At 38.8% G+C, this 21,970-nt stretch overlaps 1 protein-coding gene across 1 annotated transcript in view; it reads right to left on the bottom strand.

The window, feature by feature from the left end:
• Window positions 1–21,970, bottom strand: part of LOC109917965 (lysine-specific demethylase 2B-like) — a 158,697-nt gene that overhangs the window by 48,752 nt on the left and 87,975 nt on the right. Inside the window, exons 9-11 of the mRNA XM_048611721.1 lie at window positions 20,570–20,685; window positions 9,049–9,175; window positions 6,353–6,828 (exon numbers count right to left, since the gene is read on the bottom strand). Coding sequence (XP_048467678.1) covers window positions 6,353–6,828; window positions 9,049–9,175; window positions 20,570–20,685 — 719 coding nt within the window. The remainder of the gene's footprint in view (window positions 1–6,352; window positions 6,829–9,048; window positions 9,176–20,569; window positions 20,686–21,970) is intronic.

Below are 21,970 nucleotides of genomic sequence, written 5' to 3'. Positions count from 1 at the left end.
ATGACTCTTCCTCAGAACTGGAGTTCTGAGACACAGTCACCAGACTCAAAACGTTAACTCTGATTTTTACCAATCTGGACATTATGCTCTATACGCCCTAGTATATAACATTAAAATTTATCTCAACGTCAAGACACCAGATGCCAGGGAGCTGTATACCATCAAGGAGTCAACAGAACTGAAAGTTTGTGCAGAAAACTATTATTTAAAATCTAGTCCACATTTAATGTATGTAATGTAAGAGGCCAAATGTGTATTTAAATACTCGCTATCGTGTACATGTAAAAAATATTTTGGTCAGTTCACAGAATGGCCTGCAGTACTCTATGTAGCCAATAGGTGGCAAAAATAGCTGATGATCATTGTACATCCAACAGTAGAAGCTTCTTTCCAATACACCTCCATTTTGTTAGTGACTCGTGTAACAATTTCTTTGTTTAAAAAGCAACACTTGAGAATACCCTGAGAGAGATGAGAGAAGCAAAAGATCCACACTTATGAAGTTCTAAGGTAAAATCATATTCATCAAGGAGGCTAAAACCAAACTTGCCCCAAAAGAACTAATTGTGATAGATGGAAACATTAGATAAGGAGAGGGTTTAAGATTAACCTAAGAAAATTAGGAAACTTGCAAGTCAACAGAAAAATTATTACAGAAAAAGATTATATTATATATTTTAGTTCACCTTGCGCAATTCAGACAGACAAGGTCCAAGGTTCTGATGAGTTTGTTCTCAGTTTTAGCTTAAGTGGAGGTACTCCAACGGACATCACAGGAAAGAAAATCACCCAAGGAGTACTGCACAACAACTTCAGTGGAAAGTGCAAGAGTGAATATTAGATAAAAATATGATCACGTTCACCTCCAATCCCAGCTACTTCATCAATACTCCACTGACAAACAAGATTTAACATGAGGAATTGCCACTTGGGCACTGTATCAAATGCCCTCATAGCCACAATCAAAAAAGGGCAGTCATTTTCACGATAAAAGGAAACATTTAGAGAGTCATAGAGTCGTGCAGCACAGAAACAAACTCTTCGGTCCAGTTTGTCCATGTCGACTAGATATCCTAAATTAATCGAGTCCCATTTGCCAACACTGGCCCATATCCCTCTAAACCCTTCCTATTCATGCACCTATCCAGTTGCCTTTTACATGTTATTATTGTACCAGACTCCACACTTCCTCTGGCAGTTCATTCTACTCGCTCCACCTTCTATGGGAACAAGTTGCCCCTTAGGTGTCTTTTAATCTTTTCCTTCTCACCTTAAACCTATACCCTCTAATTTTGGATTACCCTACCCTAGGAAAAAGAACTTGGCCATTCACCTATCCATGCCCCTCATGATTTTATAAACCTCTATCGCCCACAGCCTCCAACACTCCAGGGAAAACAGCCCCAAACTATCCAGTCTCTCCCTATAGCTCAAACCCTCCAATCCTGGTAACATCCTTGTAAATCTTTTCTGCACACTTTCAAGATTAACAACATCCTTCCTATAGCAGGGAGGCCAGAACTGAACTCAGTATTCCAAAGATGGCCTAACCAATGTCCTGCAGAGCCACAACATGACCTCCCAACTCCTATACTCAATGCACTGACCAATAAAGGCAAGCGTACCAAATGCCTTCTTCACTATTCTGTCTACTTGCATCTCTACTTTCAAGGAACTATGGATCTGCAACCCAAGGTCTCTTTGCTTGGCAACACTCCCAGGACGTTACATTAAGTGTATAAGCCTGCCTGACTTGTCTTTCCAAAATTTAACACCTCTCATAATCTAAATTAGCCTCCATCTGCCACTCCTTGCCCCATTGGCCCACCTGATCAAGGTCCCGATGTACTCCGAGATTGCCTTCTTCACTGTCCATTACACCACCAATTTTAGTGATTTCTGCAAACTTACTAAGCAATCCTCCTGTATTCACATTGAAATCATTCATGTAAATGACAAAAAGCAGTGCACTCAGCATTGATCCTTGCGGCATATCACTGGTCATAGGCCTCCAGTCCAAAAACCAACATTCCACCACCACCCTCTGACTCCTACCTTTGAGCCAATTTTGTATCAAATTGGCCAGGTCTCCCTGGATTCCCTGTGATCTAACTTCACTAACCAGTGTACCATGTCGATCACCTTGCTGAAGTCCGTATAGACAATGTCCACCACTCTGCCTTCATCAATCTTCTTTGTCATTTTTCAAAAAAACTCAGTAAAGTTAGTGAGAGACAATTTCTTGTGCACAAAGCCATGTTGAACATCCCTAATCAGTCCTTGCCTTTCCAAATACATGTAAATTCTGTTCCTCAGAATCCTCTCCAACAATTTACCTATCACTGGCATCAGGCTCACCAGTCTACAGTTCCCTGGCTTTTCCTTACCACTTTTCTTAAATAATGGCACCACATTAGCCACCCTCCAGTCTTCCGGCACTTCACCCGCAGCTGTCTATGATACAAGTATCTCAGCAAGGGGCCCAGCAATCACTTCCTTAGCTTCCCACAAAGTTCTAGGATACACCTGATCAGATCCTGGGTATTTATCCACCTTTATGTGTTTTAAGACATCCGGCACCACATCCTCCTTAATATGGACATTTTTCAAGATATCACTATTTATTTCTCCAAGTTCTCTAGTTTCCATTGCCTCTCCACAGTAGATACTTACACAAAATACTCATTTAGTATATCACCGATCTTCTGCAGTTCCACACATATATGGCCTCGTTGGTCTTTAAGGGGCCCTATTCTCTCTCTACTTAATCTTTTACCATTATTGTATTTGTAGAATCTCTTTGGATTCTCCTTATCCTTATTTGCCAAAGCTATCTCATGCTCCCTTTTTACCCTCCTGATTTCCCTGGAGTATACACCCACTGCCCTTATACTCAGAGAGATTTGCTCGATCCCAGCTACCTAGACCTACTATATGCCTCCTTTTTCTTGACCAGAGCCTCAATTTCTTTAGTCGTCGTATCATGCGGAAAAGGCACATTTTATTTTCTGCCTTCCCGTCGCCCTCAAAAAATTAGGTACAGTTTACCTTTGATGAATTACAGTCATTTGGATAACTTATTTACAAGTTCTGGCATGATAGTCATAGAATCATACACTACAGAAATGTATATGCAGAAGACCTTATGTCTACTGGCTCCCCTTTATAGAGTAATAGAAACATACAGCAAGGAAACAAACCCTTCAGTCCAAACTCGTCCATGCCAACCAAGTTTCCGAAACTGTCTCTCTTCATTTAGCATCCTAGTCCAAGAATGCTCCAATTGTAACATTTTCCTCCTTGATTTCAAGTCCTTCCATGGTCTCAACCTGTCTTAACTCAGTAATCTTTTATAGCCTACAACCCTCTGAGATATCTCTGCACATTTAATTACAACCTGTTCCCATCATGAATTTAATCTACCATTGGTGGCTGTGCCTTCAGCTCCCCAGGATCCAATTTCTGAAATTCCTGCTCCCAAACCTCCCTCTCCTTCATTTAAAATCTACCAGTTTAATCAAACATCTGATCATCTGTTCTATTATAACTTTATATGGCTCAATGCCAAATGTTTTCTAACACTCCAGTGAAGCATTTTGGAGCATTTTACTGGAACAAATGATTGTAAATATAAGTTGCTTCCCCTCTTGATTTTTTTTTCACTGTTTTCATACAAACCAAACATTGTTGCCAAAATTCCATGTTCTACAGCAGGCGTGATACCCTGACCATTCATCAAGTGACATTCTGAGCAGTAGGAATGTTACAAATTTCAAGACTCAAATATGTATTTCCTTGAACTCAGCTTTAAGATCTACTCCCGTATTAGAATTTACAGTTTCAATAATTAAGACTGCAGGCCAGTACCTAAGTGAATTATATTGTACTATAATAAATTAAAAGTACAACCTTTCCTTTTGTGTACTGGATACTTTAATCACTTCTAACATCCAGGAATGTGGGCTTATAAACATGCATGTAACAAGACATGCATGTAAAACAACAACTGGTTTTTTTAAAAAAACTAGTAAGAAATATGAGTGCTTATAAAATAATGTCCCACCAAGATTCCATCATTTCAGATTGCTCTAAAATAATAAATTACATAAACATTGTCCAGTGATATTTTTACCCTAACTCATTTCATAAGCCAGCTTCACTGAACTGACTGTCAAGGGCAAGCGGTAATATTCAGCGATATCTGACATTTCAGAAGAATAGGTAGAAAGTAAAAGGAGGTGGGGTAACTATTAATAAAAAATAAAAGGAGTGCAGCAGTAAGAAAGAACCTTGGCTCAGAAGACTAGATGTACAACCAACTCAGGTAGTGATATGAATTAGCAAAGAAAATAAGTCCATGGTGATGAGCAATTTATGGATCCCCTAACTATCACTGCATTGTTGGGCAAAGTATAGAGTAAGAAATAACAGGGTTTGTGAAAAGTACAATAGTCATGGATGATTTTAATCTTTATAAAAATGGGCAAATCAAATTGACAAAAGTAGCTTTATAGAGGAGTTCATATAACATATTTAAGATGTTGTGGATCAAACAGGGAACAGGCCAATTTAGATCTGGTAATGTGTAATGAGATGGCATTAATTATCTCATAGTGAAGTACAATTTAGGAAACCGTGATCATAACATGTAGTGTTTCGCAAACTGTTTGAGGGTGGGTAAGGAATGTGGGTAAGAAACCGATACCTTAAACTTAAATAAAAACATTTGTAAAGCTGCGAAGCCAAGGCTGGTTAAAGTGTACTAGGTTAAAAGGTGGATCAATAGTAAAATTATGACATTTAAAAAATATTTCATAACTCTCAGCAAAAATATATTTCATTGAAAAAGAAAGATTCTATATTAGAGGGATGAAAAACATCCATGGCTAACAATGAAGTTAAAGATGGAATAAAATTAAAAGAGATAAAGTGATTCATACAATATTAGTGTCTAGTCAGAGATTGGAAAAATCTTAAAAAGCAGTAAACGGTTTGGAAAAGACAATATAAAATATAAATGGAAGTAAAAGGCATGAAATATAAAGGCAGAGAGAGTAGGAGTTTCTCCCAAGATATAAAAAGAGAGCAGTTACAATACGCAATAGTTCCTCAGAGACTCTGAGGAAGTATTTTGGATCTGTCTTCACAGTACTAGGCACCAAAGCCATCCTGGTCATAACCCCAAGAAATGGCTGCAAAGATAGTGATACTTTGGTTGCATCCTTCCAAAATTCCCTAGATTCTGAAAAGCTCCCATAAGATTTGATAACAGCAAATTACCTTGTTCAAGAAAAGAGGGAGACAGAAAGCAGGAAACTATAAGCAAGATTTTCTAACATCTGTCACTGGGAAAGTGCCAGAATCCATTATTAAGGAAGTAGCAGCAGGGTATTTAGAAAATCATAATAATATCAAGTAGAGTCAAAATGACTTTACAAAAGGCTGATAGCATTTAACCAATTTATTTAGAGTTGTTTGAGGATGTAACATACAGGTGAATAAAGGGGTAGATGTAATGTATTGGATTTTCAAAAAGCATTCAATAAGGTGCCACATAAAAGGCTGATAAACAAGACAAGACAATATTGGGGGCAATACTCTGGCATACATAAGCAATGGCTAATTAATAGGAAGCGGAAAGTCAGGATAAATGGATAATTTTCAGGTTGCCAAACTATAACAAGCAGAGTGCCGCAGGGATCAATGCCGGGTTCCAAACAATTTAAAACCTAATGACTTGCATGCTAAGGGTCAAAGTATATTATAGTCCAGTTTGCCAAGGATACTAAGAGAGGTGAGAAAACTTGTGAAAAGGACGCTAAAAAGGGGATTTAGATTTGGTTACAAAAATCAGTAACAGCTCATACCTTGAATACTGACAAGAATTTCACTTGGCAGAAATATAGCCAGTTATAGAAGTTTGAGTTTATCTCTTCAAGTAGCACAATTATATCCCCTTCCTCTGCAAATCCAGTGGAGTAATTAAGCAGTTGAGGCTATTAATTTCCCAATCTGGAGAAGCTATTTATATTTCGGCTCATATTTAGTAAACTAACGGGATTTTCTGAATTATCACTGACTGGTTAAATCTTAAATATCAAATTTAAATAGGTATTGAAGGAATTTTGATTCATTTTCTCAATCTCCTGGGTCTCAAAATATGACTGATATACTGTACTTTTTATAATTAAAAAATTTAGAATCATATTATTAGTAGAATATAAACTGAAGTACAGGATAAGTGCCACTTGTAATCAAAAATGATAACATGACTTGCATTTGATTAAAATTGGGTGCTTCAGACAGATAAACAATTGCATCAAAGCCTTTGAAAATATTTTACAACACTAACCTTCATATCCTCGAGAAGGGCATAAGGATCTTCTATCCCTTCAGGGACACATTTTTTATTCTCTGGCAAGGACTCTAGTTTTTCCACAAGTGCTTTTAACCCTTTCAACTCAAATTCTGTAAGGTGAATCCATTTATTAGACCCTTCAGAAGCTGGTTGAGATGGGTCAGGAGATCCACTTGGTGTTTTTGGACAGTCTGTCAGCATCGGTGACTTGGTGCTGTCATCTGAATCATTGGATAAAGTCCGCTTTAAACGTTTTGTCATTTTCTGTGTCTTTCCAGAGCTTTCATTCTCTTCCGAATGTGCACTGTTAGGAGAAGGTGAGTCATCACCAAATGCTTTTGTGCTTTGAAGGCTCATTCTATCTTTCGTGTCATCTTTCTCCTCCTTGATTCGCACATCAGAAGATTCTTCATCCATATCTAGTCGGGAATCTGATGATGGACTCTCTGTATTTGGTTTCTTCTCTGTATCTGAAAATATTTAAACTTAAATGTAATATGTCAAATATTAATCAAGAAAAATGTTTTATTAAATAGTGGATAACGTTAATAGGTGATTACATTGAAAACAGGGACAAGCCCAATATATTGTAACAATATGCAGAAGACAACCATCTCAGAATGCAAAACTGGAATTCACTGGCAAGTGGCCAGCAACAACAAACATCTATTTTTCTATATGCTAGGGAGGAGCATAGAGCCCAATCATAGCACTGCCAGGTTATGGTCTGTTGATGTGTGCAATGACACGAGGACAAGCTGTCATGTCCATACTGGAAAAATCCATTGCAATGTAACAGCACTGTACACAGTTCAGACATAACATATCAGTAGAACTGCACATAATAATTTCAAACATATAATTCCAAAGATTAAAAGAGCTTCCTTGTAGGAGTGATTTTTTTGATACATTATTAATAGAATGCTGCAAATTCCTCACTTCAAAACACCCACTTGACTCCAGAGAGAATAATAATAATGGAATGCTTTTCAAGACAGTACTAGCACAAAACTCTCCAATAATAAGAATCATCTTCATTGTCAACAATACCTAAATACTGGCTTAATATTTTTTCAAAGCACTTTTACACAAGAATGAGAAACGTCAATTGAATGATTGTTTTAGCAAATTACTTTTAAGCACTGAGCATTGTAAATTACAGTTTTAGAGGGTTTCACACTGAACCCAGTCTTGCAGTTCCTAAATTGAGGTCATGAGAGAGAAATAAAAAACAGGAACCTGGACTGATTTTTGCCTTTTTTCACCTACGGGTTGATTTCTGCCAGAGTTTATCAGGGATTTAGTATTGATTAGCTAACCTTAACTTGCCTCCCCGAAACCCTGTTACAATCAAATAAAGAAAACTTCATTCTTTAAAGCAGTGCAAAACAGACTGCTCTGAAAATGGAGATTGTGCTGCTAAAGAATAACAAATTTACTCTATCGTCTAAACATTGAGGCTCTCTTTCCAGGAGTCAATTGGGTCAATCAGAATTTGGCGTGCAAACCTGTCACTCTGAACCTCTGCCTACATTGTACCATTGTTGGTATAAAGCAGCAACACTTCAGCTGCTAGTAAAATCAGGCTAGCAAAGGGATATCATCAGGAAGGTCTTGGAAGGCCAGAGACATTCAGGAGACCACAAAGAGAAGCAAAACACTAAGATAGAATGTGGTGCACTGTCACAGAAATTTGTGGTGACGGCGCAGGAATTGTTTTATGCTGTTTTTGGAAGCAAGAAAGAGAACGAGAAAAAGCACAATAAAGAATTAAATGTAATATAGCCTGCTCAGCCACACAGGTGTAAACACATAATTGCAAATACATTGCAAATTATTTTTCACAGTGATCAACAAGGGAGATTTACTCCACCCACTCCTGCACACCCATGGCAGCCAGGCAAAATGTCCAACAATGGGCAACACTCTGTTCCTGTCCATCCCACTTAAAAACTGGTCAGTTTTAACAGCTGTGCAGGAAGAGCAAACAGCATTGAAAAATAAACCATCGTATCTTCAGGGAAGAAAAAGCCATCACAAAATGGCAAGTGGTCTGATTAGTAATTGGAATAATGTTGCCCATGTTCAGGTCAGGGAATAAACAATTATTAATCTGCAAATTTCTTTAGTTCTAGTTTCTCTATTAATTTTACTCATGTTATTTTTAGCCCGTGCCTTCTTACGGCTGACTCCATTCCGAGGTATAATTCAGTGGTAACAGTCATGCTTATCCAGCTCACCACATTTAATGTGTGAGACTTAACAGTACATTAGGAAGGTTATTCAACTGCAAAGGCATCACTGACTCATCCAATTTGATCCACACTCAGTTTAAAGAAACAAAATTATCAGTTGGAGCTTCTGACGATCAGATGTGAGCACGAACACTAACTTATTATCCACATCCTTACTCATTTGTTAGTGTCCCCACTGCTACCAAAGTTGAAAGCATTTGACTTAGTACATATAAGGGGCTTTGCCAGTTTAAATGATCCAACTACTACATGATAAGTTAGTTGGGTCATTAGGGAGCCAGTTAATTATTTCCCCACCATCAAGCTATTTTTAGTCTGCTGAAAGTGTATATTTTATGGAATTTGCTAATGGCCTTTTATCGGTTTGCAAATACTTATAGAATAAATAACTTGAAACGCTTCATGTGAACACATGTACTACTGCTGGTAACTTACCAATTAACATTGATTCCCTCTGGTATTGTTTGGTGAGATGAGACCTTTTCGTCAAACAGAACACATATCTTTCCAGGACATACCAGCACATTTCATAGTAGAAAGGATAGCGGAACTTGGCATTAACCTGAAAAACAAGGATTATTTATACAGTGTGTAGCTGGTGGAAACGGAGAACTGACAAATAAACTCAAATGTGCAGGCACAGCAGAGAGTCACACCAATGGTCATTGTGTAGGTTGGTCACATAAAGATGATAAGAGCAACAATCTAATCATTGCTTGAGCGCACATTTATTTCAGAAAATATTTACAGAAATTTTGCATGAAGTTCATTTAGCTTAACAAGCATTTCATATCCATGATTTTTGTTAGGGCAGGCAATCAATTCTGTGAAATACACTGTTTAACATCAGTCTGCATTTTATATGAGGCAGTGCACATGCTTGAGCATTTCGTTTTGTACCTCTGCTTGAATTGCTTCAACAATACAAACATCAGTTTACAAAGATTGCAATCATCAGGTTTTTAATAAGTTAGCAATGAGGATTAATGGATATTAAAGTCATTAAAATTCAAGAGACTATTAAGTCACATTGGGCTGCTAAGTAGTAGGGACATGCCTCACTTACTGTAAATAGTCACATTTCTGAAAGCAATTTCTTTAACAGTGAACCCTAGTTCACCCTTTCTACACCAAAATGAAATTGCTTCTGGTCAAGCGACATTAAAGACATCAATACATAAGAGATAGTGGGAACTGCCGATGCTGGAGAATCTGAGATAACAAGGTGTAGAGCTGGATGAACACAGCAGGCCAAGCAGCATCAGAGGAGCAGGAAAGCTGACGTTTCGGGTCTGGACCCTTCTTCAGAAATGGGGGAGGGGAAGGGGATTCTGAAATAAATAGGGAGAGAGGGGGAGGCGGATGGAAGATGGATAAAGGAGCAGATAGGTGGAGAGGAGCCAGACAGGTCAAAGAGGTGGGGATGGAGCCAGTAAAGGTGAGTGTAGGTGGGGAGTTAGGGAGGGGATAGGTCAGTCCAGGGAGGGCGGACAGGTCAAGGAGGCGGGATGAGGCTGATAGGTAGGAGATGGGGTTGGGGCTGGAGGTGGAAGGAGTGGACGGATAGGTTAGGGAGGCGGGGACAAGCTGGGCTGGTTTTGGGATGCGGTCGGGGGAGGGGAGATTTTGAAGCTTGTGAAGTACACATTGATACCCTATGGTATCCCACTTATGCAAAGTTCCTTATTAAAAAGGGTTTTCCCTTTTGCTGAATACATTTCAGTGTGCACCTTAAATCTTCTTTAATGCAGATAAGGGATAATGCAGATACTATCCCGTTCTGATGGCATTGAAGCTTCTTTCCAGTTCTGATGGCCTATCCCTCCTTTCAGTATGAAAATTTTACACAAACTAATCAACAAACTTTACAAAAACTATCCTGCACTTCTGATACAAGATCTTCTGCACTAAAAACCTGATTCTGAACTGAAACCTGATCCTTCTGAACCGAAAGCCAGTAAAAGCCACTGGCCTGCTTTTGTAAAGTTTAACTTTGTAAACATTTCATCAATTAACTTCATAGGCATCCTACTAGGTACTTCTCTTAAATTACATGCTTCCACAGAAATGATGTCTTTAGTTCATTATTTCAAATTACTTTGACCTCAATAAAAATTACCTTGACAGAACTGAAACCACAAATCTATTTTGCCTCTATTTTAAAATCAAAGTTCCCAAATAGTAACTGTATATATCCTTTATCAAAACATCCACTGAAATTGTCTAATTGGTTGAAGGCAGTTGTTTACTGTTTCCTGCTGAAGATCTTCTTCACCAAACATATGTGGAGAGATTGTGAATATGTAGTGGAAATTCTTCCCAATATGATTTTTAATAAAATGTTGTTCAGGAGGGGCCTAATTTATAAAGTCATGTACATTTCTGACATTGTATCTTGTGCATAAGGCAGGACAAGTTTTAAAATCTGGAATGATGTCACAACCCATTTCCATTGATTGTGTTTGCAAAAATCCGCCATTATGAATATTTAATTGATTGCAGCAGCTAGAACAAGTCTTTCATTGTCCTAAGCTAGTAAGAAACGGACCTCTTTTTGAACTATTGGTAAGTCGCCCTGACAGAAAATCCAAATTAAAAGATCCATTAAAAATGGGGCTGTAATTCAATCAGAAGAATTTTCAAAACATTACAACATAATAGTACAGTTTAGCTGTTCAAGCCCAGTCATGAACTGTGGTGGACAGATAAACAACCCGCTGGAGTAGGTAGCTCCCACAAATCTCTCCAACCCCAAATGATGGGGGAGTGCAGTACATCAGTGCAAAAGGTAATGCTGAACCATTTGCAACCATCTCCAGCCAGTAGTGCTCTGTGGAGGATCCATCTCAGCTTCCTCCAAAAGGTCCTCAGTGTTACGCATGCCAGTCTTCAGCCAATTCAATTCATTCCACGTGAGAACGAGAAATGGCTAATGGCATTGGTACTGCAAAGGATATGAACGCTGACAACATTTTGACTCTAGTACTGAAGTACTAGAATTTGTCCAGAAGTTGTCACTCCTAGCAACAGTGTTTCACTATGGCTCCAACAATGGCATCTAACGTGGCAGTTTTCCACATTCTTGGCAAGTCCCAAACACAAAAAGCCATGCAAATCTAAAACGGTCAATTACTGCCTCATCAGCTTATTCAAAATCAAAACTAAAGCTATAGAAAAGATCATCAATAGTGCTAATAAGCAGCACTTGCTTAGTTGGCCTAGTGGTATTATTGCTAGACTATTAATTCAGAGACCTCAGTCATGTTCTAGGGATCTGGTTTCAAATCCCACTATGGCAGATGGTGAATTTGAATTAAAAACAAAAAAATCTGGAATTAATAGTCTAGTGATGACCATGAAACAATTGCTGATTGTCAAGAAAAACCTACCTGATTCATAATGTCCTTCAGTGAAAGAAACTGCCATCCTTACCTGTTCGGGCCTACAGGTGACTCCAGAGCCACAGCAATGTGGTTGACTCTTAAATGCCCTCTGGGCCATTAGGATGGGCAATGAATGCTGGCTTAGCCAATGATGCGCACATGCCATGAATGAATTTTAAAAAAAACCTGTTCGTTGATTTTCAATTTGGATTCTGCCAGCATCATTTGGGTCCTGACACCATTGCAGCCTTGATTCAAATGTAGGCAAAAAAGCTGAACTCCAACAGGAAGATTACAGTGACTGACCTCGATATCAAGGCTGCAATTGACCAAGTGTGGCATTATTGAGCCCTACCAAAGTTAGAATCAATGGAAATCAGGAGAAGATTCTCCACTGGTTGGAGTCATACGTAACAAAAACAAAGATTATTGTGGTTGTTGTAGAACAATGATCACATTGTTTGAGCATCTCTGCAGGATTTCCTTCAGGTAGTCTCCTTGGCCCAACCATTTTCATCTGCTTCATCAATGGCTCAATCATTAGTAGAAATGTTTACAGACGATTGTGCATTGTTCAGCACTATTCATAACTCCTCAGATACTGAATCTGTCCATGTCCAAATACAGCAAAACCTGATCAATATCCATGTTTCAGCTGATAAATGGAAAGTAACATTCACACCTCACGTACCAGGCAATGCCCATGTCTAAAGAAGGGGAATCTAGCTGTCACCTCTTGACATTCAATGGCATTACCATCGCTCAATTCTCCCAAATCCTGAGGGTTACCATTGACTAGGAACTGAACTAGACCAGCTTTATGAATACTGCAACTACAAAAGCAGGATCATAGGCTGGACATCCTGCAATGAGTAGCTCACCACCTGACTCCCCAAAGCCTGCGCACCAACTACAAGATACGAGTGTGTGATGGAATACTTCCCCAATTGTCTTGGCAGGTACACTTTCAACAACACTTGGTATCATCCAAGAAGAGATAGCCTGCTCGATTGGCACCAGATCTACAAACATTCAGTCCTGCCACCATAGTCGTGTGCACCATCTACAAGATGCACTCCAGAAATTCATTAAGGCTCCTATGACAGCACCTTCTAAACCCAGTCATTAAAATCTAGAAGACAACAGCAAGTACCGACACCTACATATTCCTCTCTGATCCACTCACCACCCTGACTTGGAAATACATTGCACTGTCATGGGGTCAAAAGCCTGGGACAGGCTCCCTAAAAAGACTGCAGAAGTTCAAGAAAACAAGTCATCACCATCACCAACTTTTCCATGACAACTAGGGATGGGAAATAATTACGGGCCCAAGCAGTAAAGCCTACAGATTCTCAAAGAGTTTTTGATAAAAGAATTTTTTTTTTTTTTAAAAAATAAAGGGGGTTTATCATCTCACCAATTTTGCAACACCTCTTCCTTCAGATATTGACTTCATGATAGGATTATGGGTCCTCAAGACAACATGAATGAAATCAGCAACCTCCCACCTTGTGGAAAACTTTGAACACAAATTTGCCAGCACCTTAATACTTGCTGCCCCATTCATCAAACCAACACAAATAAAATATATAGATTTAACGATCATATTCTGCAATCTAAGGTTAAGGTTAAGCAGTTCTTTAAGAACAGCACATACCTTTACCAAACAAAATAAAAATACAAACATACCAAGCCATATAATATAGAGAGAGAGAAAGATCTCAACACAAACATTAAAACAAAGTTTCAACTAGTTTCCTAATTCTACCTTTCAGAAGTCCAGAAAAATTATACCCCCATCTCAACACTAAATTTTTATATTATTAACTCCCTTGAGTTTCTTTCTCAAACCGTACAGCCAATTTTACGATATTTCTCAGAGTCTGTTGGTATGAACCTTTCGTAAGTATGATGGCCTAAACGTTTTATAATCATAACTTCAAGAATTCTGTACAAAACTCTCCTGGTTTGAAAACATTACAAACTTAAAAAAAAACTGCTTCTGTAATGGTTTCCTCTTAACTCTAAAATCTAAGAGAATCTAAAAACTTGCTTTTGAATTTAACACTTGGTTCTTCTCAACTAAACTTCTAGTCTTGTTTGAACTGAACTGAAATCAAAACTAATGTTTTAATGTGAAACTGCCTGTTGTCTTTTCCATTAAGTTTTCCTGAGCCCTTGATTGCAGTCATAAATCTTCTTAAAACTGAAGCATTTAGGTCACTGACCCAGAATGATCTTCTGTCCTATTTATTACAACCCTCCACAAAACTAATCCACATTCATTTGCCTTCTAATAAAAACAATCTAAATTCAGAAAAGCAACAATAATATGCTTTATACATCTTTTATCACACTAACTAGGTTAGGATAATACTGGTGATGAAATCAAGTTTAAGATTTTCTTTTTGTCAATTCATTCTTTAGTAAGAGATATGTTGTTAACACACAATTTATTATGCGATGTTCTCTCATATCCAAGACTTTTTTCCTTTGGCTTTAATACTGAGCAAGAATTCAGGATCAGTGAGGCAGACTAGAATTATGATTGGTCTAGTTCAGATTTCAAAGTTGAGAATTTGAGATTTTTGACAGGCACAAGGCATGGAAATACACATTGTACCGCTTTATGGTATCTCCAACAATCTTTTGGATGCTGTCGCTTTATTACAGTAATCACTACTATTTCTAGAGCCATAACTCATTCTTCTGAATTGCTGTAACATGCAACAATTTCTGTACATCAATCTTTTGCACTTCAATTCTCATCAATGGAAAGTGAGTAGTTTTTATAAATTAAAATTGTTATGATCTGCTTCTAACTAGAATGGATCCAGTTATAAGGGAAGGTATTACAAGCACATATTCAGAACAAAATCTATTTGAATTATCTACCGGAATTTGACCAAAGGGAAAAACGGTAACATCTTCCTTTCATTTACTTTTCTCAATGTGCAGTGTGAAACTTACAAGAATGGGAGCCTAAGATATCTTGCATTTTTTAAAGTATTTGCAAGATCACTTGCAAGTACCACCAACCTTTGAAAAAAAATTAAACGCAATTTTCAAGGATGCAGAACATAATCAAGTTTACAAAGAAATGTTTAACTAATTCATTTATAAAGATTATCACTTAAGTATTTAATGACTATGAAAATTTACATAGATTCAGACCTCAAATTTGATTTCAAAATGTCAGAATGATCCATCCTTTTTACCTTTGAGTGTTAAAATCCTTATGAATAAACTAAACTGAAGTTGGGAGATCCTTAGCTACTGAATAGCAGTGTCAGAGATTCCAGAGCGCATGGATAATAACAGCCTTCATTTTGACTTTTAAATAATAATGTATCACTACCTTGAGAACACTTACCCCTCAGGAGGAATAGAATCAAGCAAACGTAGGTCACCTATCTCGCAAGCAAACATAAAAACTGAAAGGTGGTTTTATCTTGAGGAAATGCCTGGCAATCCTTCTTGCAAAGATATATGCAGAGACATATAGCCAGACAGGCAGATAATGGATCTCCCATGGTGTTTCATGTTTCTTTCTTAACAATATCATTTTGACACACTATTTTCTATGCATCTCTCCCTCTATCTGTCTCCTTCTATTCTCTCTCCCTATTTCTGTCCTTTTCTGTTTCACGTTCCTGTTGAGTGGCAGATGGCAAAGAAGAAAATCGACAAGGTCCAGAGGCGGAGAATCACTCTATTTTATTTTGAAATGCGAAGCAGGTGGGGGGTGTGTGCGTGTGTGTTTATTTAAGTGCACATGAGACAGACAAGAAGCTAACACCATTAGAAAAGATCAGAAATCAAATGACACCAGGTCATAGTCCAACAGGTTTATTTGAAAACACAAGCTTTCGGAGGCTCCATCCTTCTTCAGGTGTTAGTGAGGGAGGTAATATCAGACACAGATTTTATAAGTAAAAGATCAAAGTATCACACCATTGATGAGGAAGTACTAAACAAACCTAAGATGCTGTTAAATCTTTAATCAGTTAGACAGTTTTAATTGATATGTATATATAAATCCCTGGATTCCAAACTAAAACACAAACAGATTCTAAACAAGGCTTCACACCTAACATGCATTGTCTGACCTAAAATGTCAGCTCTTCTTTATACTGATAAAGCCTTTAGTTCTCTCAGGACCGTGACTTGAAATGAATTTGGGGATTAACATATACATCTTAATCATTTAAAACCTTCTAACTGATTAAAGATTTAACAGCATCTTAGGTTTCTTTAGTACATCCTCAACAATGGTGTGAACCTTTGATCTTTTACTTATAAATTCTGTGTCTGATACTACCTATCTCCCAAAACCTGAAGGAGGACTGAGGCTCCAAAAGCTTGTGTTTTCAAATAAACCTGTTGGACTATAACCTGCTGTCATGAGATTTCTGACCTTGTTCACCCGTGTCCAACACCAGCACCTCCACAGCATTAGAAAAGGAGGAAACATGTTGTGAGAAAAATCCACATTCTAATTAACAAATAAATATATCATCCTTAATTTCTCACACCAATTAATTAACCTCTAATCACAAGAGCAGAGCCTTTTGCAAAATGGAATAGCACAGTGCTATCGAAGTCAGAAGTCAACCTAAATTATAAGATGGGTCACTTCAGGTCTGTAATTCAGTTCAACTCCTATCATGACTAAATAGTCATATCTAACAGTCACTTGGCACGCAGTTTGAAACGTTCATTATTCCCTCGTTTGATATCGTACTATCTTCCCTTAGACAACATATTTTCTCAGCTGAGGGTCAACTCTTAACTGCTCCCAGGCAGTTAGTAATACATCCAGATTAAACCCAAGAATGCAAGGTGTAGAGCTGGATGAACACAGCAGGCCAAGCAGCATCAGAGGAGCAGGAAAGCTGACGTTTCGGGCCTAGACCCTTCTTCAGAAATGGGGGAGGGGAAGGGGGTACTAAAATAAATAGGGAGAGAGGGGGAGGCAGATAGAAGATGGATAGAGGAGAAGATAGGCGGAGAGGAGACACAGGTCAAGGAGGCGGGGATGGAGCCAGTAAAGGCGAGTGTAGGTGGGGAGTTAGGGAGGGGATAGGTCAGTCCAGGGAGGACAGACAGATCAAGGGGGTGGGATGAGGTGAGTAGGTAGGAGATGGGGGTGGGGCTTGAGGTGGGAAGAGTGGATAGGTGGGAGGAAGGACAGGTTAGGGAGGCGGGGACAAGCTGGGCTGGTTTTGGGATGCGGTAGCGGGAGGGGAGATTTTCAACTCCCCCTCCCATTCCTCAGATGACATGTCCATCCTGGGCCTCCTGCAGTGCCACAATGATGCCACCCAAAGGTTGCAGGAACAGCAACTCATTTCGCTTGGGAACCCTGCAGCCCAATGGTATCAATGTGGACTTCACAAGCTTCAAAATCTCCCCTCCCCCAACCACATCCCAAAACTAGCCCAGCTTGGCCCGCCTCCCTAACCTGTCCTTCCTCCTACCTATACCCTCCTCCCACCTCAAGCCCCACCCCCATCTCCTACCTACTAGCCTCGTCCCGCCCCATTGACCTGTCCGTCCTCCCTGGACTGACCTATCCCCTTCCTAACTCCCCACCTACACTCACCTTTATTGGCTCCATCCCCGCCTCCTTGACCTGTGTCTCCTCTCCGCCTATCTTCTCCTCTATCCATCTTCTATTCACCTCCTCCTCTCTCCCTATTTATTTCAGAACCCCCTTCCCCTCCCCCATTTCTGAAGAAGGGTCTATGCCCAAAATGTCAGCTTTCCTGCTCCTCTGATGCTGCTTGGCCTGCTGTGTTCATCCAGCTCTACACCTTGTTATCTCAGATCCTCCAGTATCTGCAGTTCCTACTATCTCTAAACCCAAGAATAATTCAGATAGGCTTTTCAATTCATTTTCTCTGCTTCACTTTATGAATGTACTCCAACAAAGTGACGAAGACCACGTAGAGGGATTATGATCTTAAGACTTTTGTTTAAAAAAACTCAATGGTACAAGTACTGTTCAGAGTACAAGATCAATGTACATTGAGAAAAAGTCAAACATGATCAAAAAAAGCATGATTTTCTCCTGTCAAACCAAGAAATTACTAATTTTGCTCATGAACTTGTTAGGTACATTGTTATTTTGCATACATTGCACATCTACAGAAACAAATTTCAAAATAACTAAGAACTTGTTAGAAAAGAATTCAATTGACATTAAAAAAAGAGCAGAAGAGCACTTTGCTTGCTACTGTCTAAGTAACCATTTGGATGTGAAGATTTACCTTATGCAGATAATGTTGATCTTTGTTCTTGGATTACCAAATGGATTTGGGTTTTTTTTTTAATGAAATTCTAACTTTTCAGCACAAGAAAGATTACGATATTATACCAATGCTCATTAACTACCGATACAGTCAAAATGCTGAGCTGCTTTTACTTTCATTGCATTAAGAGGGATTGTACCGAGTTTTATTTTAGAAAACGTTCAGTACTTGCTTCTAGAGGTAAAGCAGGATCCACCATAAAACCTAGTGTCAAATACTGTGGATACCAGAAATAAAAACAAAGCGCTGGAAATACTCAGTAGATCATCATCTCTGAAGAGAAAAACAGAGATAACACTTCAAGTCGAATATGACTTCTTCAAACTGCTGGCAGTCTGTTTGAACTGTGGAGCAGCCTGATCTCAGCTTACATCCCAGACATGAGGTTACTGTGCATATTACATGTCCGTTTACTGCTCTCCCCTAGTTGCCCTCAACTAGTTGCTGTCAATTAGGGGTGGAAAACCTTCCCAGTTTGGAAACATGATGGAAGATTTTACAATGCTTTTCAATGGCCTGCCCAAGATGAACAAACAAGCCACATACCACAGGTCAAATTGAGAAACTGCCTGTTCTGTATGACTCAGTATTATCTGACACGGAAACCTATAACGAATTGCACCAACACCAAATACGTACTTGTAAAGTGCAAAAGGACTATCATTTGTAAAATATGATGAAATAAGCACCCTCACTATGATCAAATTGGAACATAGGATTTAGCAGCAGGAGTAGGCCATTTGGTCCTTTCAGCCTGTGCCACCATTCAACAAAATCATTGTTGATGTGGTTAGGGTCTCAATTCTACTTTCCCATCCACCACCCATAACTCTCAGTTCCCTTGCATATCAAAAACCCATAAAAGAACTTTAGCTGGCTTCCATTTTAGGATAATGACATAGATGGCATGCTTATTAGTTAATGGTGGCATTTTGGCTGCGACATTAGTGCGACGTGTGCATCACTAGACAGGCCAGTATTTACTGCCCTTCCCTAGGGGCCCTCAAGAAGACAGTGATGAACTATGTTCTTGAACCATTGCGGTCTATTTGGTTTCAGTAGACCCACAATGCTGCTGGAAAGGGAGTTCCAGCATTTTCATCCAGTGACATTAAAGTTACGGTGATATATTTCCAAGTCAGGGTGGTGAGTGCCTTGAAGGCGAACTTGCGGGTGGTGGTGTTCCCATGTATCTGCTGCCGTGTCCTACCAGGTAGAAATGCCTGGAGTTTGGAAGAAGGTGTCTAAGGAGCTTGGTGAATTTCTGCAGTGTATTGAATTTCTTGTAGATGGCACTGCTGCTACAAAACGTCGGTGGTGGAAGGAGTGAATGTTTGTGTATGTTGTGCAAGTCAAGCTTTGTCCTGCTTGGTAACAAGCTTCTTGAATATTATTGGAGCTTCTCTCATCCAGGCAAGTGGGGAGTATTCCATCACACTCCTGACTTTTTGCCTTGTTGACAGTGGATAAGCCTTGGGGAGCCATCAGGTAAGTTATTTGCTAAAGTATTCCTAGACTCTGACCTGTCTTTCTTGTCACAATATTTGCATGCTAATCACAGGATGTTAATACTGGTGGATTCAATGATGAAAATGCCATTGTTAAGGGGCAATGGTTAGATTCTCTCTTGCTGAAGATGGTCATGGCCTGAAACTTGTATAGCATGAATATTACTTGTCACTAGTCAGCCCAATCTTTGCTGCATTTGGACTTGGATTGCTTCAGTATTTGAGGATTTGTGAATGGTGCTGAACATTGCACATTTATGAGTATATGTTCCCACTTCTGACCTTAAGATGGAGGGAAGGTCAATGATCAGTGCCTGACCCAGTCTAGGCACACACACCAGACCATTCACAAGTCAAAATCTTTGGCTGATGCTATTAGACGATCTTTTTGCAGCTCTCAGTTGGGGTATTAGAATTATCACATAATTGGATAAAGAAAAAGTGAGCTGAATTTCCCATCCTTTTTTGATACCCAATGATGCATCATGGAAAGTGCACATCTGGTGAGAGCAGTGTCAGAGTGAGCTGAAAATAAAACCACATTTCTTTCTCTACTTCATATGCTAAAATTCACAAAATTTATATATGAAGGTGAATGCTTTAGATAATGTAACCAAATATTGTTAGTATCATGAAACTGTATTTCAGGTAAGACAACATCTTCAAGTAAGCAGAGAACATAACTAGACAGGAAAAATTGCTTGAAATCTGCATCGATTAAAGGCAAATTCATATGTAGGTGACTTACCCGAGTTCGATCCTCAATCCCATAGATATGAAGTTGCATAGGAATATTAAAGCTGTGCAGGAAATTTCCACCGAAAACCAGCGTATCTACTGGCGTGTATACGGCATGGATCCATCCTAAATGTAGAGTGATATCACTTGTGAGCTTTGTTGTAGCTTTTCAGATTTTCTGTTAGATAATTTAGAAAAGTTTTACTGAAGCTATTAAACAAGTACCCTAACTGACACTTACCATTTAAGGGATCGGGTAAAGAATAAAGACTTGGAAAAGTATTAAATGGCCATTAGCAACTGTACCCAAAAGGAGAGGGGCTAAGGTACATTGGAAAGAGTCATAAAAATTATATTTTTAAATAGATCATTGTATCGGAGAATTCAATAAATTGAAATAAATGAAAAGTCTCCATGTTGAGGGGATAAGTTATGACAATTAGACGCAGCCTGCTGGCCAATTCCCATAATGATCTCCTCTTATCTAGTCCATACAGCTCACTGGTTCAGCGTGCAACATTAATTTGTGCAGCTCTTTAAACCAATCATGGTGCAGTATTTCTCAATGCAACAAATTCAGAATTTAAATTTTTTTTAAAAATTTCTAGGCTTCTGGAGAGGAAGGAAAAGGAGAGAAAAGCGGCAGAGAGGAAGACACAGGACGCAGGATTTGGGATGGAGAGTTTTTTTGGATGGATGAAAGAAGGCTTACTTTTTTGTATACAGGGTTTTTTTTTGCATAGGAATTTTGCTGCTTCTGTTGAGGAATTCCACTTTATGTATTTTTGAAAATCTCATATTTGGAGATATGTGGGAAAATCTTACAATTTTGTACAATTAGTCTCATGGAAATTGCAGCTTCCTGATAGTATCTGCTATACATTTCTCATTTCCCTGCTAAATGAGTGGACTTCCCTATCCTAATTCACTGTGCAATCAAGATCCCAAAGCAGTTCTGTGAGCACCATCGATTATCTACATTGATCACAAACAACTGTAAATTTCACTTTATAACTGCAGTTATATTTTTAAACAAAAACAATTATCTATCACACACAGACTGCACCACAAATATAAGCAATGGTGATACGGCTGCACGACAGGAAGCTGGTTGGCATTTATTTTGTTATCATATAACATTACTGACTGAAGTCAGGATCTGACGAACATAAGGTAAGCAACGAAGACAATACATAGCCATAGGTGGCCACCTACTCTTCAGCATTGCACGATGAAAGTTCAATGGCATGTAACAGACAGGCTGTGAAGGCTTTGGGTCTATAGAACATAGGCTACATCTGAATCAGGACAGTAGATATTTGTATAAAAAACATGATGTATTTCCCCTGCTATTAAAGCTAGACATTTCAATAAAGAAAAGAAAAATTGAAGTAAAAAACAAAGTACAAAG

The sequence above is a fragment of the Rhincodon typus genome, chromosome 24, assembly GCF_021869965.1.
Source record: "Rhincodon typus isolate 14 chromosome 24, sRhiTyp1.1, whole genome shotgun sequence".
Classification (NCBI taxonomy): Eukaryota; Metazoa; Chordata; class Chondrichthyes; order Orectolobiformes; family Rhincodontidae; genus Rhincodon; species Rhincodon typus.
The sequence above is the reverse complement of the archived record's forward strand: the minus strand, read 5'-3'. Positions and strand labels throughout refer to the sequence as shown.